The 25,404-nt window shown below is 74.2% G+C and overlaps 1 protein-coding gene across 6 annotated transcripts; it reads left to right on the forward strand.

Annotated features, from left to right (window-relative positions):
• The first annotated feature begins 7,321 nt into the window (after positions 1-7,321).
• On the forward strand, positions 7,322-13,144 carry PCGF1 (polycomb group ring finger 1). Of its 6 annotated transcripts, none has more exons than XM_087737795.1 (9): positions 7,334-7,702; positions 9,476-9,581; positions 9,827-9,979; positions 11,206-11,277; positions 11,421-11,529; positions 12,040-12,175; positions 12,283-12,369; positions 12,450-12,530; positions 12,972-13,144. In XM_087737795.1, exons 1-9 carry the CDS (start codon positions 7,607-7,609, stop codon positions 13,017-13,019), a joined length of 888 nt encoding a protein of 295 aa, XP_087593921.1. In that variant the 5' UTR covers positions 7,334-7,606; the 3' UTR covers positions 13,020-13,144. The 6 variants fall into 6 exon arrangements, with proteins under 6 accessions (XP_087593918.1, XP_087593917.1, XP_087593920.1 ...); XM_087737796.1 differs by having other exon boundaries at positions 7,480-7,702; positions 12,040-12,073; XM_087737792.1 differs by lacking the exon at positions 12,972-13,144 and having other exon boundaries at positions 7,322-7,702; positions 12,286-12,369; positions 12,450-12,949.
• Positions 13,145-25,404: the final 12,260 nt, after the last annotated feature.

Below are 25,404 nucleotides of genomic sequence, written 5' to 3' on the forward strand. Positions count from 1 at the left end.
GGCCCAGGCCCTGTCGGTGCCTGCCCCGGCCCGGAGCGGTGGCGGGGAGGAAATGCCTGGTGCTGGGGGAGGGAGGCGGCAGCAGGTTAATTAAACCTGGAGCAGGAGGCAGATGTTTGCCGTGCCCAGGGGCTGGAATGCTGCCGGTCCCAGGAGATGGATTGGGGGGCAGGTGACGGGGCCGGGGGCGGCGCGGGCTGACACGGCGCCTGCCTGCGCCACGGTCCGCCCCGCACCCACGGGGGTCTGCCAGGCGGCACCCCCAGCCGGGGCCTCGCCGGGTGGGCGCTCGCCCTGACCCTCGCTCAGGGTGGGACCCCAGCACCGGGCACTTGCTCTGGAGGGACGGGAGGGCTCCGCAGCCGGGGGCTGGGGCTGGCCCCAGCAGGCGGGGGGCCGGCAGCACGCGCAGCCCCTCGGCTGGGGCAGACCCCCTGCCCGGCTCCCTCCGGCACCGCGGTTAGGGCCGCCCCAGGATGCGCAGGGCAGGGAGAGCCCCGAGGGCTCGCAGGGAAGGGCTGAGGGTGCTGGGAGAGTCGGCGAGCCCTGTGCCACCCCAGCTCTGGGTGCAGGGGGTCACCTTTCCAGGGACCCCCAGGGTCCCCTGCTGTCAGGTCCTCGTGCCGCTGGCCCTGTCTGCCCACTGACCCTCAGGCCACCAGCAGCCAGGACGAGGCCGTCTCCCCATGCCTGCTCCCGGCGTCCCCAGAGCCGCCCGAGGTCGGGGGGCCAGGCAGGGTCCTGGCCCCCGGCTCTGCCCCCAGCCTGGCACCGCGCAGCCAGCAAGGCCTGAGGCAGGGGGACCCCCGCGCACCCGCACTGGGAGAGCTGGGACCACCCAGCGCACCGGCACAAACTGCTCCTGGTTTCTCAGCCACGGTGCGCACCCCCGTGGCCCCCGGCGTGCGCCCCCTCCCGCCCTGTGGGGCTGGGCCTGGGGGTCCCCGCGGCGCACAGGGGATGCGTCCCCACACCGGGGCAGGAGCGTGGCCTGGCACCTGGGTGGCAGGGGTGGCCGGAGGGGACACGGCAGAAGAAGGGGTGCTTGCCCGGTTCCAGGCAGGAAATCAGCCTTCGGCCACGAGACTCTGCCTGCGGCCACCGCGGCACCAGGCCCTGCTGCCTCCGGAGCTACATCCCGGCATCCCACTGCCCCACAACCCCCCCACCGCCCTGGGACCCCAGCCCTCGGCACAGCCGACTGGGGAGGCAGGGGGTGGGCACATCAGGGCCTGACCCCCACCGCGCGCCACGACAGGGGTCCCATCGGTGTCACCGCCCATCCCTGCAGCCACCCCGGGTGCTGCCAGGGCTCCTGCAGCCCCCCCGTCCCCAGCCCCTCGCCCCGTCCCCCGCCGTGCCTGCAGCGCCTGCGGCCCTGGGGCTGCCGGTCGCAGCCAATGCAGCCACGCGGCTTCACAGCCCTGTGTCCCCGCGGGCTGGCCGTGCCGGTGTCCCTGTCCCCGGCGGGGACTCCTGCCAGGCTCAGGTGTTGCTGCCGGGGCAGGAGTTATTAAAACGGGTCCCTGCCTGCCCCTCACCGCTGACAGCCCGCTCCCCGCGCGCCGGCCAGCGCACGGCAATTAAGCGGCGGAGGCCTGGAAGGGCCCCACGTTACCACCGGCAAGATGCTGCCAAGCTGCCCGCTCCCGCCCGCTCCCCCCCGTAATCTCATTACTGCTGGACGTCCCCTTCTTCCTCCCGCTTCCCCCCAAACCCGCTGGCAAACTGTAGGGACAGTCAGCTCCTCTCTGGCTGCTGGGTTAATTCTGGGCTAATTAGATGAAGCCAGCCCAGATTGGATTACTTTAGCCTGCATTTGGTCCTCCAGTCCTTGGCTTGCGGCTCCCGGGGGAGCTGCTGGCGCCTCCTGCCTCAATCAGACACTTCTTAACCGCATGAAACACTCCCGGTGCCCCCCGCCGCCCGCCCCAGGGTGGGCGCCGGCACCGGGCCGGGGTGCGCGGGGTGATGCGGGTGGCAGCCGGCGGGCGCGCTCCCCACCCCGACCCGCCGAGAGGGCCGGGACGGGGCCGCTGCGGCTGCCGGGGCAGCGCGGGCAGCACCGTGCGCGGCGAGAGGCGGCCCCGCTGACCGGACCGCGAGCTCCCAGGGCCTCGACGGCCGGAGCCGCCCCAGCTGGACGTCACGGTGGCCGTCAGCGTCTGCGCGGCGTCCTCGGGGAGGAGTTGGGTGCGATGGGGACATGCGGGCAGCTGGAGGGTGACGCTGGCCCTGAGCTGCTGGGGGGCTGCTGCCAGCCGGGCATCCCCAGGCTGCAGCCCCCGGGGGTGGGGACAGCAGAGCCAGGGGTCCGGGCAGCCCCCCTGCCCCAGCGGGTGCTGGGAACCCGGGCTGGGGGTGCAGCACGAGCCACCCTGCAAACCCCCCCACCAGCCCTGGCTCCGGCCGCTCCTGCAGGCTGGGAGCAGGGGCCGGAGCGGCGGGGAGGCTGCGGCGGTGCCCGTGTTCCCACCTCCCCGGCAGGATGGAGGTCGTGGGGAGCCCTGCGGGTGGGGGGCACCCGCCATGGCCAGCTCCGACACCAGCAGGGCAGCAGCCAAGCCCCTGGCCCTCAGCGGTGCGATGGCGTGGGGGGGGGCTGGGAAGGGGGTGGGAGGTGGAGCAGGGAGCAGGAGGGGGTCCTGCGGGAGCCGGGGGGATGCCTGGCGGGGAGCAACCCCCCAGCAGCTCGGGGCCGGTGTCACCCTGCAGCCACCTGCACGTCCCTGTCTCACCCAGCTCCTCGGCCGTGACGGGTGGTCCTCAGAGCGCCCACACCCCCAAGCCGCATCCCTGCCTCCCCTGGGGCCTGGCGCTGGCCGTGGAGCTGCCAGGGGGTCCCGTCCGGCACAGGACTGCGGGTGCTGGCACTGGCCAGGGAGCTGCTGGGGGTCCCATCTAGCACAGGACTGCGGGTGCTGGCGCTGGCTGGGGAGCTGCCGGGGGGTCCTGTCCGGCACAGGGCTGCGGGTGCTGGTGCTGCCCGTCCCCATGGGCCGGGGTGCCAGTGGCCGTGGCTGTGGCTGCCGCGGGGCCGTTGACAGGAGCCGTCGCTCAGAACCTCGTTATCAAAGGCCGAGGGCAAGTAATTGGATTCTGCAAATCCAATCAGGTGCATTAGGCAGGAGTTCAGTCCATAACCGCCCAGCCCCCCGGCCGCCCGCGCCGCAGCCTGCCGGGCCCCCTGCCCACCCTGCCCACCCTGCCCGGCCACGGGACCCACTGGCACCGGCCCTGCCGTGGTCCCGCTGGACCTGGAGCCCCCGCGGGGCCAGGAACCGGGCTGTGGGGCCGGTGTGGGGCTGGGACCGTGGCTCTGGCCATGGGGACTCCCCCGCAGGGACACCAGGACGGGATCCCGGTTGTGTCCGAGGTGCAGCGTGACCGCCTCGGGGTGGAGGGACGTGGCCAGTGGCCACGGCAGGGGGACCCTGGGGTGGGGGCTCGGGGCCGTGCAGGCTGGCGTGGCCCCGCTGCTGCCCAACGGGTCCCTGCCTGCAGGCAGCTGCCCTGGCCCCGCTCTGCCCAGGCAGCTCCCCATGGGCAGCACCCACCCTGCTGCCCCGAGCCGGGTCCGGCCACGGCCCCCAGCTCGCCTGGCCTGGGGCGGCCGGAGCACTGCTGCCCTGCACCCACTGCGGTCATGAGTGCGTCCAGCCTCAGCCCCGGCCTCGCTCGGCCCCGACGAGGGGCCCAGCCGGGAAAGCCCCCGGCAGGCGCTTACCAGAAGGAGCCGCCCAGGCCCCGCGCAGCTCCGCAGCGGAAATGGAGCTGAATATTTGAGCAGGTCTCTGCTAAAAGCACCGGCCTGCCCGGCCCCGGAGCCTCTCTGAGGCTGGGAGAAGTGCCGGCTGCCGCCCAGGCATTAATTATTTATGGAGAGATGGAGCTGCGCGGCCTCACACATGCCAGGCTGGCAAGCGCAGCCCTGGGAGCGCTGGCTGCCGGGCACCCCGGCCCCCGCACCAGCAGGGAGCGTGGGTGGGCACCCTGTGGGACCCCCAGCCCCTCCGCAGCCCCTCGTCCCCGGGGGTCCTGTACCCGGGGGGTGCCGGAGCCACCCACAGACCCCAGATCTCACCCAGCCCAGGGGCTCGCTCCGCTGGTGCGAGTGTGCGGGGGGCGGGATGCGGGTGGGTGCGTGCTCGTGCACACGAACGGTGGTGTCAGCGTGGGTGACGGTGGGTGCAGGCGTGCGGGGACCCGCTGCCGCGAGCACGGGGGGTGCACGAGGCGGGTGCGAGGAGAGGGCGCGTGGGGCGCAGGGAGCCCCGTGCCGGCGTGAGTGGGTCCCGCAGGGACGTGCACCAGTAGGCGCAACTGCGAAGGGTCCCATCCCCGTGCTTGTGCCCGTCCCTGGCCCGGAGCCCCCTCGCCGGGGGTTGGTCCTTCCTTCCCGGCAGAGCCACCTCACTCCGCCACCACCGCCACGACCAGGCTGTCCTGCTGGCCTGGGCCGCGGCCCAGCGGGACCCAGGGTGCCCGAGGGGACATGGGGGTGCGAGGGGCACGCACAGGGTGCGCGTGGGGCTGGGCAGCGGGCAGGCCGCGCTCGCTGCGGTGCCCGTGCTCAGGGCTTTCCATAGGGCCGGTGCTGCTGCAGTGCTGTGCTGGTGCTCGGTGTGGTGCTGGTGCTTGGTGCGGTGCCAGTGTTCAACATGGTGCCGGTGCTGCTGCAGTGCCAGCGCTCACTGCGGTGTTGGTGCTCAGTGTGGTGCCGGTACCGCTGCGGTGCCGGGTGCGGCGCTGGCAGTGAGCGATGCTGCCCTGCCCCAGGGCTGCGCTGGCCCGGCTGTGACCCCCGCAGCCCCCAGCCCGGCCGTCCCTCCCAGGAACTGCTGCTGGCAGGTACAAATGGGGCCGGGGCCTCCCCAGACGCGGGGGTCACCCCGGCCCCGGCCTCATTTCTCACCTCCCGGCGAGGATGAGGACGGGCCGGAGGGGCGGGCAGGCTCCGGCCGGCAGCAGGTGGGCAGCGGTCACCCCGGGGGGGGGGGGCTGGTCCTGCCCGCCCCTGCCCACGGGCGCCCCGGCACTGGGGAGGGAGCCCGCACGGCTCCGGTGGGGTCCCCTCCTGGGGCGCAGGGGCTGTGGGTGCCGGAGCCCAGCCCCGCACCATGCCTGGCCCCGGGCAGGAGGCAGGGATGGGGGGCTGGCACCGCGGGGACACGCCGGGGGATGCCGGGGCTCAGCCAGGGCTGGCTGCACCACGTGGGGCCACGCTGAACTGCTCCGGTCAGTCGTGGGGGGCCGAGCCAGCCTGGCCAGCTGGACTGGGCCACACTGGCCTGACTGGGACCTGGAGAAGCTGAGGTGGCAGGGGCTGGGATGCTGACGCTCTGACCAGGACCAGGAGGAGCTGAGCTGACCGGGAACAGGACTGGGACCCATCCAGGCGCACCCGAGCCAAGGGGGCCAGGCACAGCCAGCCGGTCGGCGTGCCAGGGAGGCTGGTGGTGCCGGGGACGGTGCCAGCTCAGCCACGGGTGCCACAGCCACCATTGCCCACTGTGCCAGCGGCACCCCGGCCCCGCACGCTCGATGGAGGCAGCGGAGATCACGGCCCTGGCACAGCCCGACGAGCCAGGCTGCCCCTGCAGGCACTGCTGGGATGGAGTCCCTGGCCATGCCCCTGCCCAGCTGGGCCACGGCAGCCAGCGCGGTGCCCGTGCCGGAGCAGGGCTGGCAGCACGGCTGCGTGCCGAGGAGCTCCACGCCGGGGCCTTGCCGGGGCCAGGCCGGTGGGACGGCGTCATTTTGGCTTCGCCAACGTTCAGTCGCTTCCCGGGAGCCCCCGGGAGCGGCTGCTCGGCCGACGAAGCGGGGGGACGCTGCCGGTCAGGCGGCCGGGGGTCCCGCCGGGGGTGCTGCCCGCTCCCGGCAGCAGCCGCCCCTGCGCCCACCGGGCCGGGGTCCCGGGGGGCCGCGCAGCCTCGCCGCGCCGGCTGCCCCCGCCGTCTCCCCAGACGGCACTTGTTGCTCGGGATTGGAGCAATAATCGTAACCATAACGAGCCATTACGGCCGTTAACGGCTTCTGCTTTGCATTAGCGGGGCCGCTCCTTCCCCTCCAGAGCCCTGATCCAATCACCCCCCATTAGCGCGGCTCCAGGCTCCGGCGGGCTGCGCCAGGGAGGCCGCCCGCCGCCCCGCCAGCACCGGCGGCACCCACCCCCACCCCGGCCCCGGCACAGCCCCCGCACCCCCGGTACAGCCCCTGACCCCCGGTGCAGCCCCCGCCCCCCGGTACAGCCCCGCACCCCCGGTACAGCCCCTGACCCCCGGTGCAGCCCCCGCACCCCCGGTACAGCCCCGCACCCCCGGTACAGGCCCTGACCCCCGGTGCAGCCCCCGCCCCCCGGTACAGCCCCCGCCCCCCGGTACAGCCCCTGACCCCCGGTGCAGCCCCCGCACCCCCGGTACAGCCCCTGACCCCCGGTGCAGCCCCCGCCCCCCGGTGCAGCCCCCGCACCCCCGGTACAGCCCCGCACCCCCGGTACAGCCCCTGACCCCGGTGCAGCCCCCGCACCCCCGGTACAGCCCCTGACCCCCGGTGCAGCCCCCGCACCCCCGGTACAGCCCCGCACCCCCGGTACAGCCCCCGCACCCCCGGTACAGGCCCCGCACCCCCGGTACAGCCCCTGACCCCCGGTGCAGCCCCCGCCCCCCGGTCCCCCAGCCCAGCCCCTTCCATCTGCTGCCCCCCGACAGCCCCTGCACCCCCCGCACCCCCGCTGCCCCGGCCCCGTAGCGGTGCCGCCCCGCCGGGGAGGGGGCTGCCGTCGGGCTCCGTGCGGGCCCTGCGGCCCCCGGGGTCGCTGCCCGGAGGGACCCGCACCCCGGGGCCGGCCGCGGCCCCTTCCAACTCCCGCTCCGACACTCGGCGGGCTCGGCCCCCCGCAGGGCCCACGGTGCCCGCGGCCGCACGGCGCTCGGCCGGCGGGGACCCCGGCCCCAGCGCTGCGGGTCCCGGCCCCCGGACGGGCCCGCCGGCCCCCGCGCGGGACAGCGGGGCCCCGAGGGCCGAGCCCGGGCCGGGGCAGCTCCCGCCCCCCGGGACAGCGGGGCCTCGGGGCCGAGCCCGGGCCGGGCCCCCCCGGACGGCGCAGCCCCCCCCTCCCGCTCCCCGCGGTGCTCTGCTGCCCTCTGGCGGCGGCCGGCGGCACCACGCGCAAGCGGCGGCTGCTCCGATTGGCGGTGGCCGCGGTCTGTCAAGAGAGCGCCCCCCCCCGCCATTGGCCAGCGGCGGCGGGTACACCCGCCCCCCAAGCGGGTCCCGCGGGGCCGGGGCCGCACACGGGCGGGGGCCCCGCTCCCCGGAGGCCCGGCGGGTCCCCGCTGGCCCCGGGCCCGCTCTGCCGGGGCGCCAGGCTCGGTGGTCCGGGCCCACCGAGAGCGCCGGGGCCGGGCTCAGCACCGGGGCCGGGGCCGCGCTCCCCGCCGCGGCCAGCAGGCGGCGGCAGCGCTCTGCGCCGGCCCGCCCGTTCCCAGCATGCCCGGCGGCGCGCGCGGAGCGGCGGGAGCCGTAGTCAGGGCGCGGGCGGTGGCGGCGGCGGCCCCGCCCCGAACCCGGAAGTGCGCGGGGAGGCGGAGGAGGTTCTAAGATGGCGTCGCCTCCTCAGGGGGGCCCGATGGCGATCGCCATGCGGCTGCGGAACCAGCTCCAGGCCGTCTACAAGATGGACCCGCTCCGGAACGAGGCGAGCGGCGGCGGCGGGCGGTGGCGGCGGCGGCGGCCCGGCGCATGCGTGGGCGGAAGAGGGGCCGCGCCGCCGCCCGGGGGGCGCCGGGGCCGCGCAGGCGCCGTGCGGCCGCTCCGCGCATGCGCCGGGCCGCCCACGCCGCGGGGGGCGGGGCGAGTAGGGGCGGGCGGGGCCAGGTGGGGCGGGGCGCAGGTGGGGCGCGGGCGGGGCGTGGGGTAGGGGGCGGGGCCAATGGCAGGGGGCGGGGCCAGGTACGGGGTGGGGCAGAGGTGATTTAAGCCTTGCCCTGGGCTGGGCTTGGGGCTGGGGCTGGGCTGGGCTCTGGGGCTGGGCTCTGGGGCTCGGCTCTGGGGCTCGGCTCGGCTCGGCTCGGCTCGGCTCGGCTCGGCTCGGCTCTGGGGCTGGGGCGGGCTCTGGGGCTGGGGATGGGCTCGGCTCTGGGGCTGGGGCTGGGCTCTGGGGCTGGGGCTGGGGATGGGCTCGGCTCTGGGGCTGGGGATGGGCTCTGGGGCTGGGGATGGGCTCTGGGGCTGGGCTCTGGGGCTGGGATGGGCTCTGGGGCTGGGCTGGGATGGGCTCTCGGGTTGGGCTAGGCTGGGCTGGGCTCTGGGGCTGGGATGGGCTTGGTTCTGGGGCTGGGGCTGGGCTCGGCTCGGCTCTGGGGTTGGGCTAGGCTGGGCTCTGGGGCTGCGGCTGGGGCTGGGCTGGGCTTGGCTCAGCTTTGGGGCTGGGCTGTGTAGGGTAGGGCTAGGCTCAGCTCTTGGGCTGGGCTTGGCTCTGGGGCTGGGTTAGGCAAGGCTAGGCTGTGGAGGGTAGGGCAGGGCTAGGCTGGGCTCTGGGGCTGGGCTCAGCTCTGGGGCGGGGCTGGGCTCAGCTCTGGGGCTGGGCAGGGCTTGGCTCGGCTCGGCTCGGCTGGGCTACGTAGCGTAGGACTGGGCTCGGTTGGCTGGGCTGGGCTCTAGGGCTGGGCTGGGCTATGTAGTGCAGGACAGGACTGGGCTCAGCTCAGCTCTAGGGCTGGACTGGGTAGGGTAGGGCTGGGCTCTAGCGCAGGGCTGGGCTGTGTAGGACAGGACTGGGCTCAGCTCTGGGGCTGGGCTGGGCAGGGCTCGGCTCTGGGCTGCGTAGGGTAGGGCAGGACAGGACAGGACTGGGCTGGGCTCGGCTCTGGGGCTGGGCTCGGCTCTGGGGCTGGGCTGTGTAGGGCAGGGCAGGACAGGATGGGGCTGGGCTCGGCTCTGGGGCTGGGCTGGGTAGGGTAGGGCAGGACAGGACTGGGCCGGGCTGAGCTCGGCTCTGGGGCTGGGCTCTGTGGGGCTGTCGGTGCCCGGCGGCCCCATCCGTGCAGGCGCTGGGCCCCGCAGAGGGGCCAGCCCCGTCCCCCGCCCCATCACGGTGGCAGCTCCGCTCTGGGCCCCGGGGCTGGGCCGTGGGGCGAGGCCGTGGGTGAGCTGGGGCACGGGGCGAGGCTGGGCACGGGGCGGCTCTCGGGGCCGCTGCCCCAGGAGCCGGGTCCCCTGTGTCGCCCTGGGGGGTCCCTCTGCCCGGGCAGGGGCGGGAGCTGCCCGCAGCCCCGTGTTCCCCCCGCCGTGCTGCCCCTGGGGGACCCGCCCCAGCGTCCCCGGGGCTCCTGCCAGCCGTGGGGCGGGCAGGGGCTCTGTGGGGCAGGCGGGGGCTGCTGCGGAGGGCGAGGGCCTGGGGTGGCGGGGCCGGGCGGCGCGGGGTGCCCCGCAGGGTGCCGGGCCGGGTGACGGTGGCGTGTCTCTGCAGGAGGAGGTGAAGGTGAAGATGAAGGAGCTGAACGAGCACATCGTGTGCTGCCTGTGCGCTGGCTACTTCATCGACGCCACCACCATCACCGAGTGCCTGCACACGTGTGAGTCCCCGCGCGGTGGCGGCAGCCGCCCACGCGCTGCGGCGCTGCGGGGTCCCGTGGGGTCCCCCCGCGCAGGGGCCAGCAGAGCCTCCCCTGCCCGCTGGCGGGTCCGGCGCTGCCCTCCACTGCGGCTCCTGCCTGCGGGGCCAAGGGGGACGCGTCCCGCCGGTCACCTCTGGCTGCCGGGGGGCGTGGGGCCGTGCCACCGCCCCGGCCCCCCCGACGCCCCCTCCCTCTGGCCGCAGTCTGCAAGAGCTGCATCGTCAAGTACCTGCAGACCAGCAAGTATTGCCCCATGTGCAACACCAAGATCCACGAGACGCAGCCGCTGCTCAACCTCAAGCTGGACCGCGTCATGCAGGACATCGTCTACAAGCTGGTGCCCGGCCTGCAGGAGAGTGAGTGTCCGCGGCGGCGCGGGCAGGATCCGGCGTGCCTGGCACCGGTGTCTTGCAGAGCAATGTGGGGAAGGGCCCAGGGAAGAACCAGGTGCTGTCGGAGGGCACCTCCCTGCTGGGTAGGGGAGGCTCTGTCCGTGGGTCAGGGTCTTCAAAATGCTGCTGACCACCTCCGTGGTGGCTGCCAGAGCCTGGCTGGGACGAGAGGGTGGGGGGACATCTTGCCGTGTCAAACCGGTTGTAGAGCGAGGAAGAAGGCAGGACAAACGGCCCCCGCTCACAGAGGCGGGTCTCAGGGGGCTGTGGGGACCGTTCCCGGGGAGCAGAGCGAGGCGGGGGCTCGGCGCTGGAACCACGCGGTTTGGGAGGCTCAGGTGCGGGGACCCGCGGGAGGCTCCGGCTGCGCCGGTGCTGGGGCTCTGCACCTTCCCCTCGGCTATGCCGGCGCGTGGAGAGGCTGCGGCTCCCCAGGGCTGGGCCGCTGCGCTCAGGGACGGGGTGGGGAGCGTGGGTGCTTCGTTGGGGTGGGTTTACCCAGCTCAGCTCCCGGCTCTCGGCGCTCGGGCTCCGGCAGACAGCCGCGCTTGGCACGGCAGGGCTGGGCCGCGGGGACGGGAGCTGCGCGAGCCGGGGCTGCCTCCGCCAGCAGTGTCCCTGGGGCCAGGCGCTGAGTGACGGCGCGATGAACCGACAGTCGGTGGTGGTGAATGCAAAGCAGCACGCGGGGAGGGCAGCCCCCGCGCTGCGGGCGCAGCGGTGGGCTCAAGATTAGCCACTGTCACTCAGGACGGGGATGGGGACGGCGCTGGGGACACCTCTGGAAATGTCAGCCCGCCGCTGCTGTGGAGGGAGGGAGGCCTGGGCTGGATGGGGGGGCACAGCAAACACGCAGCATGGGCCCTGCTCCCCTGCCCCGCGGCGGAGAGGGGGAAAGCGGGGAAAGGTGTGAGGGACGATGAGAGCAGGGATGGGGACAGGGACCCCCGGCCCGCAGCGGGGGCTTGGTGAAGACCCCCAGAGGCACAGAGGAGGTGAACGGGGAAGGAGGGTCTGGGCGTCTGGCAGCACTAGAGCTGCCGGCGGTCAGCTGCATTGCCAAGCCGAGGTCGGAGCAGCGGGACGGGCTGGGGGCAGCGCGGGGACCCCCGCCTCTGGGTGCCTGTGATGGGCTGGGGCGGCCGTGGGCGAAGGGGTGTCCCTGAGCAGCGCCGGCCTCTCGCCCGCAGGTGAAGAGAAGAGGATCCGAGAGTTCTACCAGTCCCGCGGCCTCGACCGGGTGACGCAGCCCAGCAGCGAGGGTGGGCACGCTCGCGGGCCGCGCGGAGGGGCCCGGGGGCAACCAGCTGGGGGAGAGCGGGGGGGGTCTCGCTGCGGCATCTCTCGGGCGGTGCCGGCAGGGCGGAGGCGGGCTGACTCCTGCCCCCTCCCCGCGTCTCCCCAGACACGGTTGGGGGCGACCCCATGGGGCTCCCCTACAGCACCTTCGATCACTCCCGCGCCCACTACTTCCGCTACGACGAGCACGTCTCGCTCTGCCTGGAGAAGCAGAGGTGAGTGCCGGCGGCGCAGCCAGGACTGCGGGACGCCGGCGGAGCCCCTGCCCCTTGGCGTAGTGGGGCGGGGGGCCGGGGGTGGCACCGGGCGTAGCGGCGTCCCGTGCCCCCATCTCGGTGGCCCTGGTGGAAAGGGGACCTGGCCGAGCTGGGGGGGCTCCCGCCGCCCCTCTGGAGCTGCCCCAGCTCCGTGTCCCCCCCGGCCGCGGCCCTGCCCGGCGGCTGCCAGCGTTAATAGCTGCTGGGGCGGGCGCTGCGCAGCTGCCTGCCGGCTCCGACAGCAAAGTCAATAAGCGGCGGCTCTGGGGGCTGTAATGGGATCGATGGCTGCAGCTCAGCTGCCAGCCCCGGCCGGCGTGCCGGCCCCGCGCGTGCGTGACGGGCGGGCGGGGGGTAGCCCGCTCCTCGGCACCAGGCCGTGCCCAGGGACGGGGCAGGGGGTACGGCCACGGCCCCCCGCCTCCCTGTGCCGGAGCTGGCAGGCTGCCCCTTCTCTTCCCTCCGCAGCTCCAGCAAGGACAAGAGCAAAGCCGTGCTGCAGGTGAGCGGGGGTCCGTGCGGCCGCCCTGCCGGTTCACCGGGCCCCGAGCCCCCGGGCTCTGCCCAGACCTGGCCCCACAGCTCTTGCTCCGGGCTCGGCTTGGTGCGTGGGGTCCCAGGCGGGGTGGGCAGAGGGGAGCTGGGGCCTCGCCGCTGGTCCCGCGGGGCTGGGGGCACCCGCAGCCCCCTGACCCGCTCTGCCCCTTGCAGCAGAAATACGTGAGATGCTCTGTGCGGGCGCAGATCCGGCACCTGCGGAGGGTCCTGTGCCACCGCCTGGGGCTGCCGCTGCAGCACGTGAGTCTGGGGGCCGGGCGGGGGTCCCGGGCCCCGGGTGGGGGTCGCGGGGCCCCCCGACACAGCCTCCCTGTGCGTAGGTGCAGATCCTGTTCAACAACGAGGCCCTCCCCGACCACATGACGATGAAGCAGCTCTGGCTCTCGCGCTGGTTCGGCAAGGTGGGTGCCCCCGGGTGGGACGGGCGCCCGCCGCCCGCGCCGCTGCGGCCCCCGCCTCGGGGGATTTGCCCCCATCCCGGGCTGGGGGGCTCGGCGGGGTCCGGCGGGGGGAGCCTCCCCAGGAGGCGGCTCGGGGCAGCGCTGTGCCGAGGACGCGGCAGCGGAGCGGGGAATTGGTGAATCGAGGATGATTAATGTCGCTCGCTGGAGCGGCGACCCGGGGCGCCCACGGCCGCCCCGCCGCCGGCCCGGCCCGCGGTTCCCGCACGGGTCAGGAGGGCGGCGGGTCCCAGAAGGGGTTGGACAAGTTCACGGTGCAGCCCTGGGGGGCTCCAGGCTGCCTGGGGCTGGCCCGGCCGGGGAGGGGGCCTGGGCTGGGGTACGGGGTGCCTGCCCCGGGCGGGGGTCCCGGCCGCCCTGACCCCCCTCCTTGCCTTGCAGCCCGCGCCCCTCCTGCTGCACTACAGCATCAAGGAGAGGAGGAGGTAGGGGCTGGGGGCAGGCGCTGCCCCCCCCGGAGCGCAGCCCTGCTCCCGCGCCCCCCCGCCCCGCTCCCCCTAACTTAATACCCCTCCTGCTCGAGTTTATTTTTTGAATAAAACTGTGGAAAACCTCCCGCGGGTCCCCCCTCCCTCCTGGGGGAGCTCGGCTGGGGCTGGGGGGGGCGGGGGGGGTCCTCCAGGAGCGGGGCTGCGGGGGGGGAGCGCGGGGCTGGGGGTTGCAGCACCGGCTGGGCAGCGGCCGAGCCCTGGGGGTGCTGGGGGGCCCTGGGGAGCAGGGGCAGCACTGGGGGGGTGGCTGGGCTGTTGGGGGTCCACCGCGGGCAGCGGGTGCGGCGGTGGGGGGGTGCGGCCCCCTCCCTTCCCCCACCGCGCCGCAGTGCCGGGGCGGGGGCGCGCAGCCCCTCGGCCCAGCGCAGTTGTGCGGGCGCTCGGCAGATTAATCACCGTCACGGCTGCCTGGCGCATGTCCCGGCCCCCCCGCGCCGCCGCCGGTGCCAGAATCCCAATGAGGAGTGATGGGGAAATAACACGCCTGTCGCCTCGGCGCAGCCCGCGCCCCCCGCCGCCTGCGCATAATGAGCCGTAATAAAGTCATGGGCCCTTTGATTGCCTGAGCTGGGGGGGGACGGGGCGGCCCCCCCTGCTCCCCAGTGCTTGCCTAATTAGCCCGCTATTGTGGGGACAATATCGCAGCCATCTGGGCCGCTGCCGGAGCGCTGCGGGGGGGTCGGACGTGGAGCAGCCCTGGGCCCAGCTGCTGGCACAGGGCGGCTTGGGGGTCCCCCGGCGTGGGGGGGTCCCCCGGTGCAGGGCTGGGACGCGCTCCCCTCACCCGGGCACCGCAAACACGATCCGGCGGCTGCGGCCCCTATTCCTGGCCGAGGAACAGGTGCCGTCTCCTGCTGGCCCTGGCCCTCCCGGGAAAGCGGCTCCGGAGGGGCCCTGGCCACGGCACAGGGCTTGGGGACGGGGCACCGGGTGCCCCCGGAGGGGTGGCCCGAAGTTGGGCGGGATGTGCCCACAGCCCCTGGTCCTGCTGGGGAGCCCCGGCCCTGCTCCGTCCCCACCGCCACAGCGACGACGGTGCCTGGCCGTGGCGCGCAACTGCCAGGACTCACCAGGGCCGGCAGCTCCGGCGCAGGCAGCCGCAGCCCCTCTGCTCCCGCCCTCGCCCCCAGAGCTGGGCATCCCGCACTGGGGCAGGCAGCAGCCCCGGACCCACCAGCCTCGGTGGAAGTGGCACAGACCCATCGGGCAGCCTGTCCCCTCCAGGCCCCCCGTGCCCACCCAGCCGGCCCCGGGGGTCCCCAGCCCGTGGGGGACGCGGGCTGTGGCCCGTCCCTCACCCCTGGCTCCGCACTGTGGCTGACCCCGTGCCCGGGACCCCGTGAGCCGCCACCGCTGGGGGATCCGGTTACCGGCCCCCGTCCTGGCCCAGCTGTCGGCCATCCCTCACTCGGGTGCGGGGGCGGCCGCGGCCCCCCCGTGCCAAAAGCCCCTGCTAAGTACGTGGTGAAACGCAGGCGGAGGCCAGGGGTCAGTGGGACGCGGGGCTGCGCTGCTTGTCCTGGGACGGGGTTCCGTGTCCGACCAGGGCTCCCCGGGCTGGTGGGGAGCCGGGGACGCTGTGCCCCCCAGCCCCACAAACGCCCCGCGGTGCCGGGTCCCGCCAGGCAGCCCCGGGGGGCTGCGGGCGCACGAGGCCCGTCGGCACCCCGGCAGGGCTTGGCCGGGCGCAGCACCGCTCCGTCCAGCGGCACAGGGTGGCCGGGCCCTGTGCCCCCCAGCACCCACTGGAGCCTCCCCTGGGGCAGCTGGGGCCGGAGGGATGCGGGGTGGGGGCGTGGAACAGGGGTCCCAACCAGGGCCGCCTGCGGGGGAGCGGGGAGGGCGGACGGACGGACGGATGGATGGCGGGACGGCGGGGGCGGCGAGGCGGGGGCCATCCCCGTGTCTTTCAGCAGCGGCTCTGGCAGCCGGTTACAGATGGCAGAGCAGGAAGCGGGAGCGGGGCCGGGAGCCCCCCGCGCCCCCCAGCCCTGCGCCCCCTCACTTATCAGCGCCGGCCGCGGAGGAGCCTAATTCAAACCAACTGCGGGGCTGACGTTGGTAAATGAGCCCCCGCCGGGGAGCGGGGGCGGGCGCGGGGGTCGGTGCCAGCAGCCCCTTGCCCGCAGCCTGGCCCCATCGCCCGCCGGGGCCTGGGGCTGCACCGCGACCCCCAGGGGTGCCGGGACCCAGCGGGGGCCGGGGGCGGCTGGGGGTGTGGGGCAGCCCCAGAGTGCAGGGAGCGAGAGGAGGCAGGGAGTTTGGGGGGGTTCAGGGGGGGCCAGGGAGAGCCCGGGGGTGCAGGGGGAGCCCCAAGCAGCCGTGGAGAGCAGGGTTCACCAGGGAGCCCAGGGGGCCAAGACGAGCCTGGGGGGGATGCAGGATGAGCCCGGGGGTGCAGAAGGAGCCCGGGGGTGCAGGATGGTCTCGGGGGAGCAGGGGACCCCGCTGCCCGGCTCCGGCGCGGGCAGTGCTGGGGGGGCAGTGGGGCAGGGACGGGTGCCAGGATGGGGTCCTGCACCCCTGGCCCGGCCATGGGGGTCGGCGGGGGCCGGCCGCGAGCCTTGGTCACGCTGGTTAGTGCGGGGCGAAGGCACTTTGATATCCTGCCCCCCACCACCCCGCCATGCTCCGAGGGGGCTAATGGCCCCAGGCTCCAGCCCGGCAGAGAGGGAAACCTGAGCCCCCCATTCTGCCCGGCCCTAACCCGGCTGCGGCGGCGGCCGGGAGGACCTGGGCACGGCCCCATCACGGCATGGCCCCTGCTGCGGCTCCCACAGCCGGGGGGCCGGGACCCCCGCGAGCTCCTTGGCCATGCAGGGACCCGCGGGGCTCCCACTCCCCTGCCTCCCGGTCCCCAGAGCAAGCCCTGCTCCGCACTGGGGATGGTGGCACCCCCAGCCTGGAGGGTCCCGGGGCCGGCGAAGGGCCTGAATGGGGCTGAAGGGGCAAATGGCCCCAGCTGCCCACCTCAGCCCATGCGGCAATGCCGGGGCAGGGACGTGCTGCCACGGGTCGCCTGCTGTGCCACAGGGATGCTCCGGCCACGCCAGGGGCCTGCAGGTGCAGCTGGGTCCTGCAGCCCCCAGCCCGGCAGGCGGCAATGGGGGGGCTCAGCAGGAGAACTGGCTCGTCACGGGGCTGCGGCGCTGCCAGCGGGACAGGAGGGACCCCTTGGAGGGACCCATCGCCCCCACGGCCCTGCAGCCCCTGCGCCCGGGGCCACCAGTGTGCCAGGGTGGGGGCACAGCACAGAGGGACACCACTACCACCCCTCCCGCCTATGCCAGTGTCCCCAAGCACCTCGTCCTGCTGCCCCTCGCAGGGGCTCATCCCCCTTCCCTGCTGCCCCCGGGGGCAGGCGATGGGTGGGACGGCGGGGCCCACTGGGGGAGCTGGGCCCCACGGGGGGCTGCAGGTGCGGGCGCAGCACGGCCCCTCCAAAGGCCTCATGTAACCCGCTGGGCTGCCCCACGAGCGCTCGCTCTGGGGGCCCCGCTCGTCCCCCCAGCTCCTGCCCCATCCCACGGGCGGGCACAGGGGCCAGACAGACTCCCAGTGCCGCCGGGGCGACGAGCGCATGGTGCTGGCACCGGCGGTGCCACAGGCAAGCGGGGCCATGCGGCGGTGCTGAGCACCCTCGGCTGCACCGTCCCCGCCACGCTCCGGCGGCACCGTCTCCCGCGCCGGCTCCTGACAGAGACAAATGAGCCACCCGCGCCTGCCACCGCCTTCACACCCCATTGCCAGGGTGAGCGGGGCAGTGCCCGCAGACCCGGCGCGTGGGGCCGGCCCTGTGACACCCCATGCGCCCCGGGACGGGTCCCCCCTGTGCGCCATCACCGCATCCTCCCGGCTCCAGCCCAGGCGCTGCCGGCATGGCAGCACCATGCTGCCGGGCCAGCTGCCGGGCCGCACCGCGGGGCCCCGCTCGGCTGCCAGCCCGCGGCACAGCGGGACCTGCCAGCGCCTCTCAGCGGGGTGCGGGATGGATGGGCACCGTGGGGACACGGGAGCCGGGGCCTGGCCCGCGCCGCCCCGCACCCTGACCTCTTCCCACGCTGCAGCCCACCCCAGGGGCACCCACCGGCCCCGTCGGGGCTCATGGCCGTCCCTGCCAGGCACCCCAGTGACCGCCAGCGTGCGGCATGGGCACGCTGGCATATGGCTGTCATGGTGGGAATGAGCTGTCATGTCGGCGCGGGGAAATTACCCCGTAACGAGGCGCGCTGGAGATTAGGCTAATGAGAAAATCAAAACACAATTTAATTCCTGTCACCGCCTGATCGTCTTTAAACGACGCCGTGCGGTTCTGACGGGCCGGCATGCTGTGCCCGCGCGCCCTCCGGCACCACGCCAGCACCGACCGGGCCCCCGCCATGCCCCACGCGGAGGCAGCAGGACCGGGGCGGGTGGGACGGCAGCGCCCGGCTTCCTGCCAGCTTCCCGCGGATGTGGGCACCGGCGCTGGCACCGGGATGCCCTGGCAGCGTGGGAACGTGGGGTGGGGGGGCACCTTCCTGCAGCTGAAGTGACCCTGACAGCCCACAGGCATGCTGTCCCCCCCGGGCCGGGGGGCTGGGGCTGGGGTGGTCCCCAGCGAGAGCTCGGAGCAGCCCAGGCTGGTGATGGGAGCACCATGGCACCCAGCCCTGCCACCGGCACGGCCGGCACCCCTGGACCCCAGCCCCGGCTGCGGAGACAAGCCCGGGCCCAGCATCCTCCAGGTGCTGGGTGGCGGCAGGGCGGGTGCTCCCGGCAAATGGGGTGCCGGGGCTGGGCGCCTCCAGCCCATCTCAAGACGCGAGCATGCAGCGCGGCAGGGCCGTGGGAGCGGGGCGAGAGGGCACCCCCTCACCTTTCCCAGTTTATCTTGGACGGCGGTGTTTCCTCCGGCCCTTTGTCTGCGAGGCTGCGGCCGCCCGCGCCCCCCCCGGCCTTCCTGCGTGCCGCTGGGCCCGGTGCAGGGGGATAGGCGCCGGGGCCGCGCTCGCACCGCGGGACCACCGCCCTGGCACACCCCACCAGGCTCTGCAGGCTAGGACCACTGCGGAGGAGGCTCGACGCCCGCGGGGTGACCCTGCAGCCAGCCCCGTGCACGCACCGGCTGCGCACGCGGGGCGTGCATGGGATGTGCATGGGATGCACACACGTGGGTGCAGGCGTGCACGGGGTGCAGGTGTGGGGTGCTCACAGGCAGGGGTGCCAGCCGGCTCCCCAGGGCCAGGCCAGCGCGGGTGCCGTGGTGCGGGTGCCATGGCGTGGGTGCCGCGGCACGGTGCTCGCCGGCCCCGCTATTGTTGCGGCCGCAGCCCTGCGCGGCCTTTGAAGTTGGGCGACTTCCTGCCCCGGTTTTATGGCCCAATCTGTCTGCGCCGCGTGCTTCCCCTGGCCATAAATCACTCGGCGCTGGGAGGCTCGGGGGAGCGCGGCGCAGCCGGCCGCATGCCCACAGCCCCGGACCGGCGAGGGGCACCAGCCGCATTCACCTGGGACCTGCCCGGGGCGGGAGAAGGACCCCGGCCTGAGCCCCGCGGTGCCGCCAGGCCAGCACAGGGACCCACACCACGGGACAGCGGCCGATCCCCGCGGCTCTGACCGGCCACGCTTCGCCCCCAGCAAATGTGCCGTTGGCATGGGCAGCCAGCTGCCCTGGAGCCATCCCGCCCAGGGACATCCCCCGCTTCCCCAGAGGGACCCAGAGCACGGCCGGGGACCCCGCAGCCCCGTGCAGGGCGGGCGCCACGGGACGGGTGCTCCTGCCTTCCCGCCCCTTCACCCCGTGCGTGCTCCCGTCTGCGGGGCTGTGCATCCCCTGTGCCATCACCCTGCCCTGGTGCCCCGGGGACAGGCGCCAGCCGACCCCGGCCCCGCCGGTCCCCCTGCTCCCCGCTGACCCCCCGGCAGTAAAACAGGCTGCGGTTTAACGGGCAGGACCCGGGGTCAGGCTTGTAGGGCAAATCACGGTAAGACTGGAAATACCCGCGGACAGCGAGGGCTCAGCCCGGCCTGATGCACCGCGTGCTGCTGCCCGTGCTGGGGCTGCAGGAGGGTCCCCGCCACCCCGATCCCTGCCCGGCCGCCCCCAGCGCCCCGAGGCTTCCGGCTCGGCTCAGCACCGGCGGCACAGGCCCGGCACAGTGGTTACCTTCGCTATTCAGAGCATTTCCTGGGTTTTATTGTCTTCCCCTCCTTGTCCCACCTTCCTCGCAGGAAGCCCTCGGTCCCAGTGGAGCCAGCGGCTCCGTGCCCAGCAGGACGGCGCTCCCAGCCCACTCCCCGCTGCGCCGCAGGCAGAGGCATGGCTGCCGCCCCAGCATTCCCGCTCCCAGCCGGCGGCTCGCAGCGGCAGCGCCCAGCTGGCAGGATGGGGTGCTGGGATGGTGCCCTGACACCCCCAGCCTTGCCAGGGCATCACTGGGCTCAGCCCCAGAGGGGTCCCAGCCACACACTGGGCCGAGCCCCTGCTGCGGCAGTGCCTGCTTCAATGCCCTCCCCAGCGTGCCGGTGTCAGGGTGTGCTGAGGCCCGGCAGTGCCCAGCAGCCCCTGTGCGCCCTTCCCCATCTGGCAGTGGCTCTGCCGGAGCCACAGCAGGGTCCAGGCAGGTGCTCTGTCCTCACCGCTCAGCTGGGAAGGCAGGAGCGGGATCCCCGGCAGCGGGCAGGGGATGCTGGGCGGGCAGGTGCCTGCCCGGCCGTGCCGCATCCTTGGGCACGGGGGGTGCACGGGACCCCCTGACCCCTGCGGGGTGGAAAGGCCCCCAGGCTGTGCCAGGCGGAGAGCACCACGGGGGCACTGCGAGCCCCACATCCATCCCCCCGTTAATGCTGCCCCTTGCCCAGGCCGGACCCCACGGCCCCAGGCAGCCCCTGCCCTGTTCCCCCCTGCCCCCATCTGCAGCCCCTCGCTGGCGCTGGCCGGGGCAGGAGTCCTGCTGCCCACCCCCCGCCGTGTGCTCGGGGCGGGCTGGGGGTGCCAGCCAGGGTCCCACGGGGGGCAGAGGCCGGTGGGGCGTCCCTGGAGCCCCATTCCCAGCGGGGGGGGGTGGGGTTCATTTTGCCGCGGCTGCCGCCCGCTGGTCCCACTCTCCCTAAATCAATTCGTCGGGTTATTGAAACGCCATGTCTCTGTCTGGCGGCTAATTGCATGTGATCCCCCATCACACGGGTGGTGCGGGCCCCTCTCCCCCTCCGCAATTATGCAGCGCCCACGCCCAGCGGCTCTGCCGGTGGCTTGGCGGCACCGGGCACTCACGGTGCAGGGGCTGGAGGGGCCGGGAGGGACCTTGGTGCGGCAGAGGGGTGCTCCCGGTGGGGTGAACCGGGGAGGCGGCTCCATCCCCATCCCCGTCCCCATCCCCAGCTCAGGTGGGCACGTACCTGTGCCGTCTGCCCTGGCCGGGCCGCAATCACCCCAGCAGGGACAGGGCCGGCGACGGGGCCGAGGGGATCGTGCCCGTTCCCATCTATCATCCCGCTCTCCCAGCCCGCTCCCGCTCCCCTGCCCCGCTGCCCCAGCCCGTGCCCGCCTGCACCCCCTGCACCCTGCGGGGCCTCGGGCAGCAAATTCCAAAGGGCACCCGGGAAGATTAATCACGGGGCCGGCAGCCAGGCCAGCAGGTAACCGGATCGCCTTGCCGGGAGCAGGAATGCGGCGCTGCCGTGCTGACCCTGCTGCGCCTGCCATGGCCCAGGGACAGCCCCACCACGCGGGAGTCACCGCGGACCACCATGGCCAGCCAGGCCACCGCGGGCCTGGGCACGGCGGGCACCTGCACAGCCCCTGCCCCAGCCGGGGGGACTTGCTCCCAGCCCCCAAACCCAGCAAGGCACCATCCCCAGGTCCCCAGACCCACAGAGACACGTCCCCAGGATGCACTGACAGGCAGGGTCCCCAGGGTCCCCATGACAGGAGTGACCAGGGTCCCTGTTCTGGGGCAGGTGCCATCCCCTCTCCCCACATCCAGATGAGCACTGTCCCTGGAGGCGCCATCCCCCGCCCCATCCTTCCTCCTTCCGCCGCCCCAGGGGCTCCGTCTCCCTCCCCACACCCCCCACCCCGGGGGCAGAAACCCCCACAGCCAGCCCACGGGACGGGGACAGGCCAGGGGACACCTGGCAAGGCTGGGGGCTGCGCGAGGGCTGATGCCGGTGGGCAGGAAGGTCTGATCCTACGCCGGCACACTTGCAGGCTGGCCCCCACCTCCGCGCTGTGCCATGCTGTGCCGTGCCGTGCCATGCTGTGCTGTGCCATGCCATGCCATGCCATGCCACGGGGGCTGCGGGGCAGCCGTTGGGTCTAGAGTTACCGCGGCGGCTGGGGGCTGGGAGTGGGGCCCAGGGAGGGAGGGGGTCCCCGCAGAGGGGTCCCCCCGCTCTCCCACCCCGAGGGTCCCGCTGGGGCGCAGGGCCAGACCCTGGCTGGGCAGGGAGGATGCAGGACAGACCGGGGCTAAGAATAGAGCCGGGCTGGGATGGGAGGAGGAGGAAGGATGGGGCTTCCTCTGCGACGGCTCTTCTTCCTCCTGCCGAGCTCTGCCATGCGGCACGGCGCGGCACAGCACAGTGTGGCACGGCCTGCACGTGTAAAGTACCCAAACGCACACACTGATGGTGGTGCACACACACACGCACACGCACACGCACACGCATCCCCATCCCACCCGGGCACCCCTGCACACCCAGGCAGGCGCGGGCATCGGCAGCCGGACGGGCAGCGCTGATGCAGGCGGCTGTGCTCCTGCCCCCCTGCTGCCTGCGGGCAGCGCTGCTGGCTCCAGCCCCGACCCCCTGCCTGCAGAGCGCCCCAGCCCCTGCCCGCACCCCCAGCACGCTGAGCCCCGCGAGCCCCCGCGTCCATGGGCACTGCGCGGCGCGGGGACACCCCGGGTGCCACCTGCTCCCCACTGCTGGCCCGCCCCGCCCCCGCCCCATGACAGCCCGCACCAGGGGCTGCAACCGACGGCTGCCCCGGCAGCAGTGTGCCTGCTGCCCGCGCCAGTGCCGCCGCACGGCCCCCCCGCCACCGCTGCCACATTTCGTTGCACTTTTCTTTTTAATTAACCTCTGGGCGGCGCGGCCCCGCTGCCTCGCCGGGGTTAATGATAGCGGTGACCCGCAGCGGCCCATCAATCCCCCCGGCCCCGCATGCTGCGAGCCCAACGCTCGCCTGCCGACGGACGGGTCTGGTGGGATGGGGTTTCCCCCCCGGGGCAGCAGCACCCAACCCATCGCTGAGCCAAGGGGGACCCCCAGGGTGCCCCCATCCTGCTGCAGCCCGGTGATTTGCCAGGCCGGAGCCCCCAGCCCTCCCCAGCACCGTCCTCCTGCCCAGTCCAGCCCCACGGCTCGGAGCAGTGCCATGGCATTGCAGGGGCCGTGGGGCACAGGCAGGGCTGTGGGGCATGGGGAGGGCTGTGGGGCACAGGCAGGGCTGTGGGGCACGGGCAGGGCTGTGGGGCACAGGGAGGGCCATGCACTTGGGCAGCCTGGCCAAGGGCAGCACGTGGGGCTGGAGCCAGGAGCGAGCCCCTGCTTCTGCCGGCCCCACCATGCCCTGTGCTTCCCCAGCCATTGCTGGAGATCCCGGTCACAGGTCCGGCACCGGCACAGGCAGCCGGAGCAGGGTGTGCTGCCCCGCCACGGCGACAAGGGTCTGGCAGCACCCACAGCTGCAGCTGGCCCCAGTGGGTCTGGGGGCGCAAGCTGGGCCGGTCCCACAGCGGGCACCCGCGTTGGCCCCAGCCGGGGTCCCTGCTCACGGCTGGAGCCCAGCCGGTGGCACGGGGCGACGTGGGCCAGAGGAGCAGGCCATGCCGCTGCGGCCCTGCCGTCCCCGCGTGTCACCCTGGGCAGGGTGCTGCTGTGGGTGCCCCCCTTGCCATCACCCTCGCCCACCCATCGCCTGGTCCCGCGGGGCCATGGGTGCCCGTCCCCGGGATGCATCCCCCCAGTGCCATGGCCCCCCACCCCCGGGGCCATCGGGGACACCCCTCCCGGCCTCTCGGCGGCCCCTCGGCAGCGCCGGGGCCAGGGTCCCGGTCCCCCCCCACGGCCGCCCCGGCCCTGCTCCTCGCTCAGGTGCGCCCTGTCAGCGTGCGGAGCTTTAATCCGGTGGTCGTTCATCTTGGGCGCGGGGCCGGGCTGTCAGCGGCTCAGACGAGCCATTTCCTCACCGCGCTGCCCGGCGCGGGGCCGAGCCGAGCCCCCCGCGCTCGCGCCCTAATTGAATCCTCATGGCCGCATCGCCGCGCCGGCCCCGCCGCCGCACCCCGCCACCCCGTGCCCACCCTCCCAGCCCCGGGGGGTGCCCGCTCCCCATGGTGGCTGGGTTCCCCCGGGGGTCCTGGTGCCATGGGGCTGTCGGGGGGGACAGGAGCCAGGGTGCCCCACACGCAAGCACCCCTCGGACCACGGCCAGAGCCCCCCACCCTGCTCCGGCTGTGCCCAGGGAGAGCAGGCCAGGGTCTCCGGCAGCATCCACTCCGCATGCCATGCCTGCACCCGCTGGCACCTCGGGCTGGGGGCTGCCGGGGGCTGCAGAGGAGAGCGGGCCCTTGGCGTCCGCCACCCCACGCAGCCCCTGCTCTGGCCGCCTCCGCCGGCCGCCCCGTCCCGGCTATTTGCGGCGCGGGGAAGGAAGCGGCCGCGGTGAGACGGTGCTGCCTGCCCGCTTCCTGCCTGCCCCGTCACAAATAGCCCCCCTGCCTTCGCGGGCAGCGGGCACATGGCCCCACACAATGGCTCTGCCCCATGGCGGGACGGGTTTCCCACGACCCACCGCCCCAGCCCGCTCCCGCCTGGCGCATCCCCCCTGCCCCCGCAGCCCCTCTCCCCCGGCCGGCACAGCCGCGAGCCCCGGATCGGCCCCGGGAGGGACCCTGACCCCTGCGGGGGTCCCAGCGTGGGGCCGCCTGGCACTGGCCCCTCACCAGAGGGTCCCCACCTCCTGCCCCACGGCTCCTGGCAGCTCCACAGGGCCGTCCCTGTCACCCATGGGGAGGGGGACAGGGCTGTCCCCACCCGCGCTGCCGTGCCGGGGTCAGGGGGTGCAGGCGGGCGGCAGCCCGGCGGGGGGGCAGCAGCGTTTGCTCCAGCCGAAGGCTTTGAAATGCAACCCCCCCCGAGCCCATTTGGCTGGGGTTTGGCCCAGGCCCATATGGAGGCCCCGGAGCGGGGAGGGGGTCGCCAGGGGGGAGCAGCAGCTGGGTCCGGGGCCGGCGGGACCCCCTGACCCCGGCACGCCGCTTCCCCCGCGCACAGCAGCGTCCCGCTCCCGTCCCCAGCCCGGCCGGTCCCTGGCAATGGCACGTCTGCCGCCACGCGTGTGTGTGTGCCTGCGCACGTATGGGGCAGCTCTGCCCGTGAGCCGGCAGCTTGGGGCTCCGCGAGTGCCTCCGCGCGTGGCTGCCGCACACCTGCACGCGGCTGTGCCCGCGCACGGCCATGCCCACACGCAGCTGCGGGGCGTCTGCCGGGGAGGCGGTTGTGTGCCCACGCGCACACCAGGCACACGGGCTGCACCGGCACCGGCACCGGCACACGCGTGTGGGAGCAGCTGAGACGTGCGCTGGGCCCCGCGTGTCTTGTGCTCCCGGGGGGCACGAGGCCCCAGCGCTCCTCATCCCGGGCCATCCCTGTCCCTGTCCCTGTCCCCGTCCCCGCCACCGCTCCCCTCCGTGCTCGCTGCGTAACGAAGCCGAGGTCAGCCCCGCTCTGGCGCACGTGGCCGGGTCGGCGCGTGTTAATGAATAGATCATTTGCCAACAGCCCCTGGCGGGGGATCCCCGGCGTCCCCCAGCTCCCGGCACATTAATCCCCGTTTACCGGGGCAAGGTGTAATCCCATTAGTCGTGGCTTCACCCGCGGCCACCGGCCCCGCAAGCAAGGTCAGGATTTATTGCCAATAATTGGCCGGGTCTCCTCCCCTGGTGCGGGGCACAGCGCTGCCGGCGGCTCCCCCGGTGATGCCCCGCTTGTCTCCACTGCCGACAGTTTAATTTTGCACCGAGCTATTCCCCTTATTAAAGGAAAATTAATTTGCAAGCAATTTCCATGTGCAAACTGCTCTGCCGCGCCGGCTCCGGCGCAGGGCTGGGAGCGCCCCTAATCGAGTTACCGCCAGGCGCTTCGGCACGGAGCCGTGTTATTGAAATGGATCCACTAAATAATAGATCAGGGGCAGAGCGCGGTGCCGGGGCATAAGCATATTAGCGGGCTGAGCCACCGCCTCCCGCCCCTAATCGCGTTACCCTGGCACGGGGAGTTGCTGGTGCGGCACAGGCACCCCAGCGCGGCACGGGGTGACCCCGGGTGCCCCCCGC

Source organism: Nipponia nippon, unplaced genomic scaffold (assembly GCF_047370975.1).
Source record: "Nipponia nippon isolate SJK-2023a ecotype South Korea unplaced genomic scaffold, ASM4737097v1 scaffold_6, whole genome shotgun sequence".
Taxonomy (NCBI): Eukaryota; Metazoa; Chordata; class Aves; order Pelecaniformes; family Threskiornithidae; genus Nipponia; species Nipponia nippon.

Excerpts from the sequence above, each read along its gene's own strand:
- PCGF1 (XM_087737791.1), top strand. The coding sequence starts at position 7,607 with ATGGCGTCGCCTCCTCAGGGGGGCCCGATGGCGATCGCCATGCGGCTG. Across the intron at positions 9,582-9,826 it reads CACCGAGTGCCTGCACACGT|TCTGCAAGAGCTGCATCGTC; the intron begins GTGAGTCCCCGC and ends CTCTGGCCGCAG. Across the intron at positions 9,980-11,205 it reads GGTGCCCGGCCTGCAGGAGA|GTGAAGAGAAGAGGATCCGA; the intron begins GTGAGTGTCCGC and ends TCTCGCCCGCAG.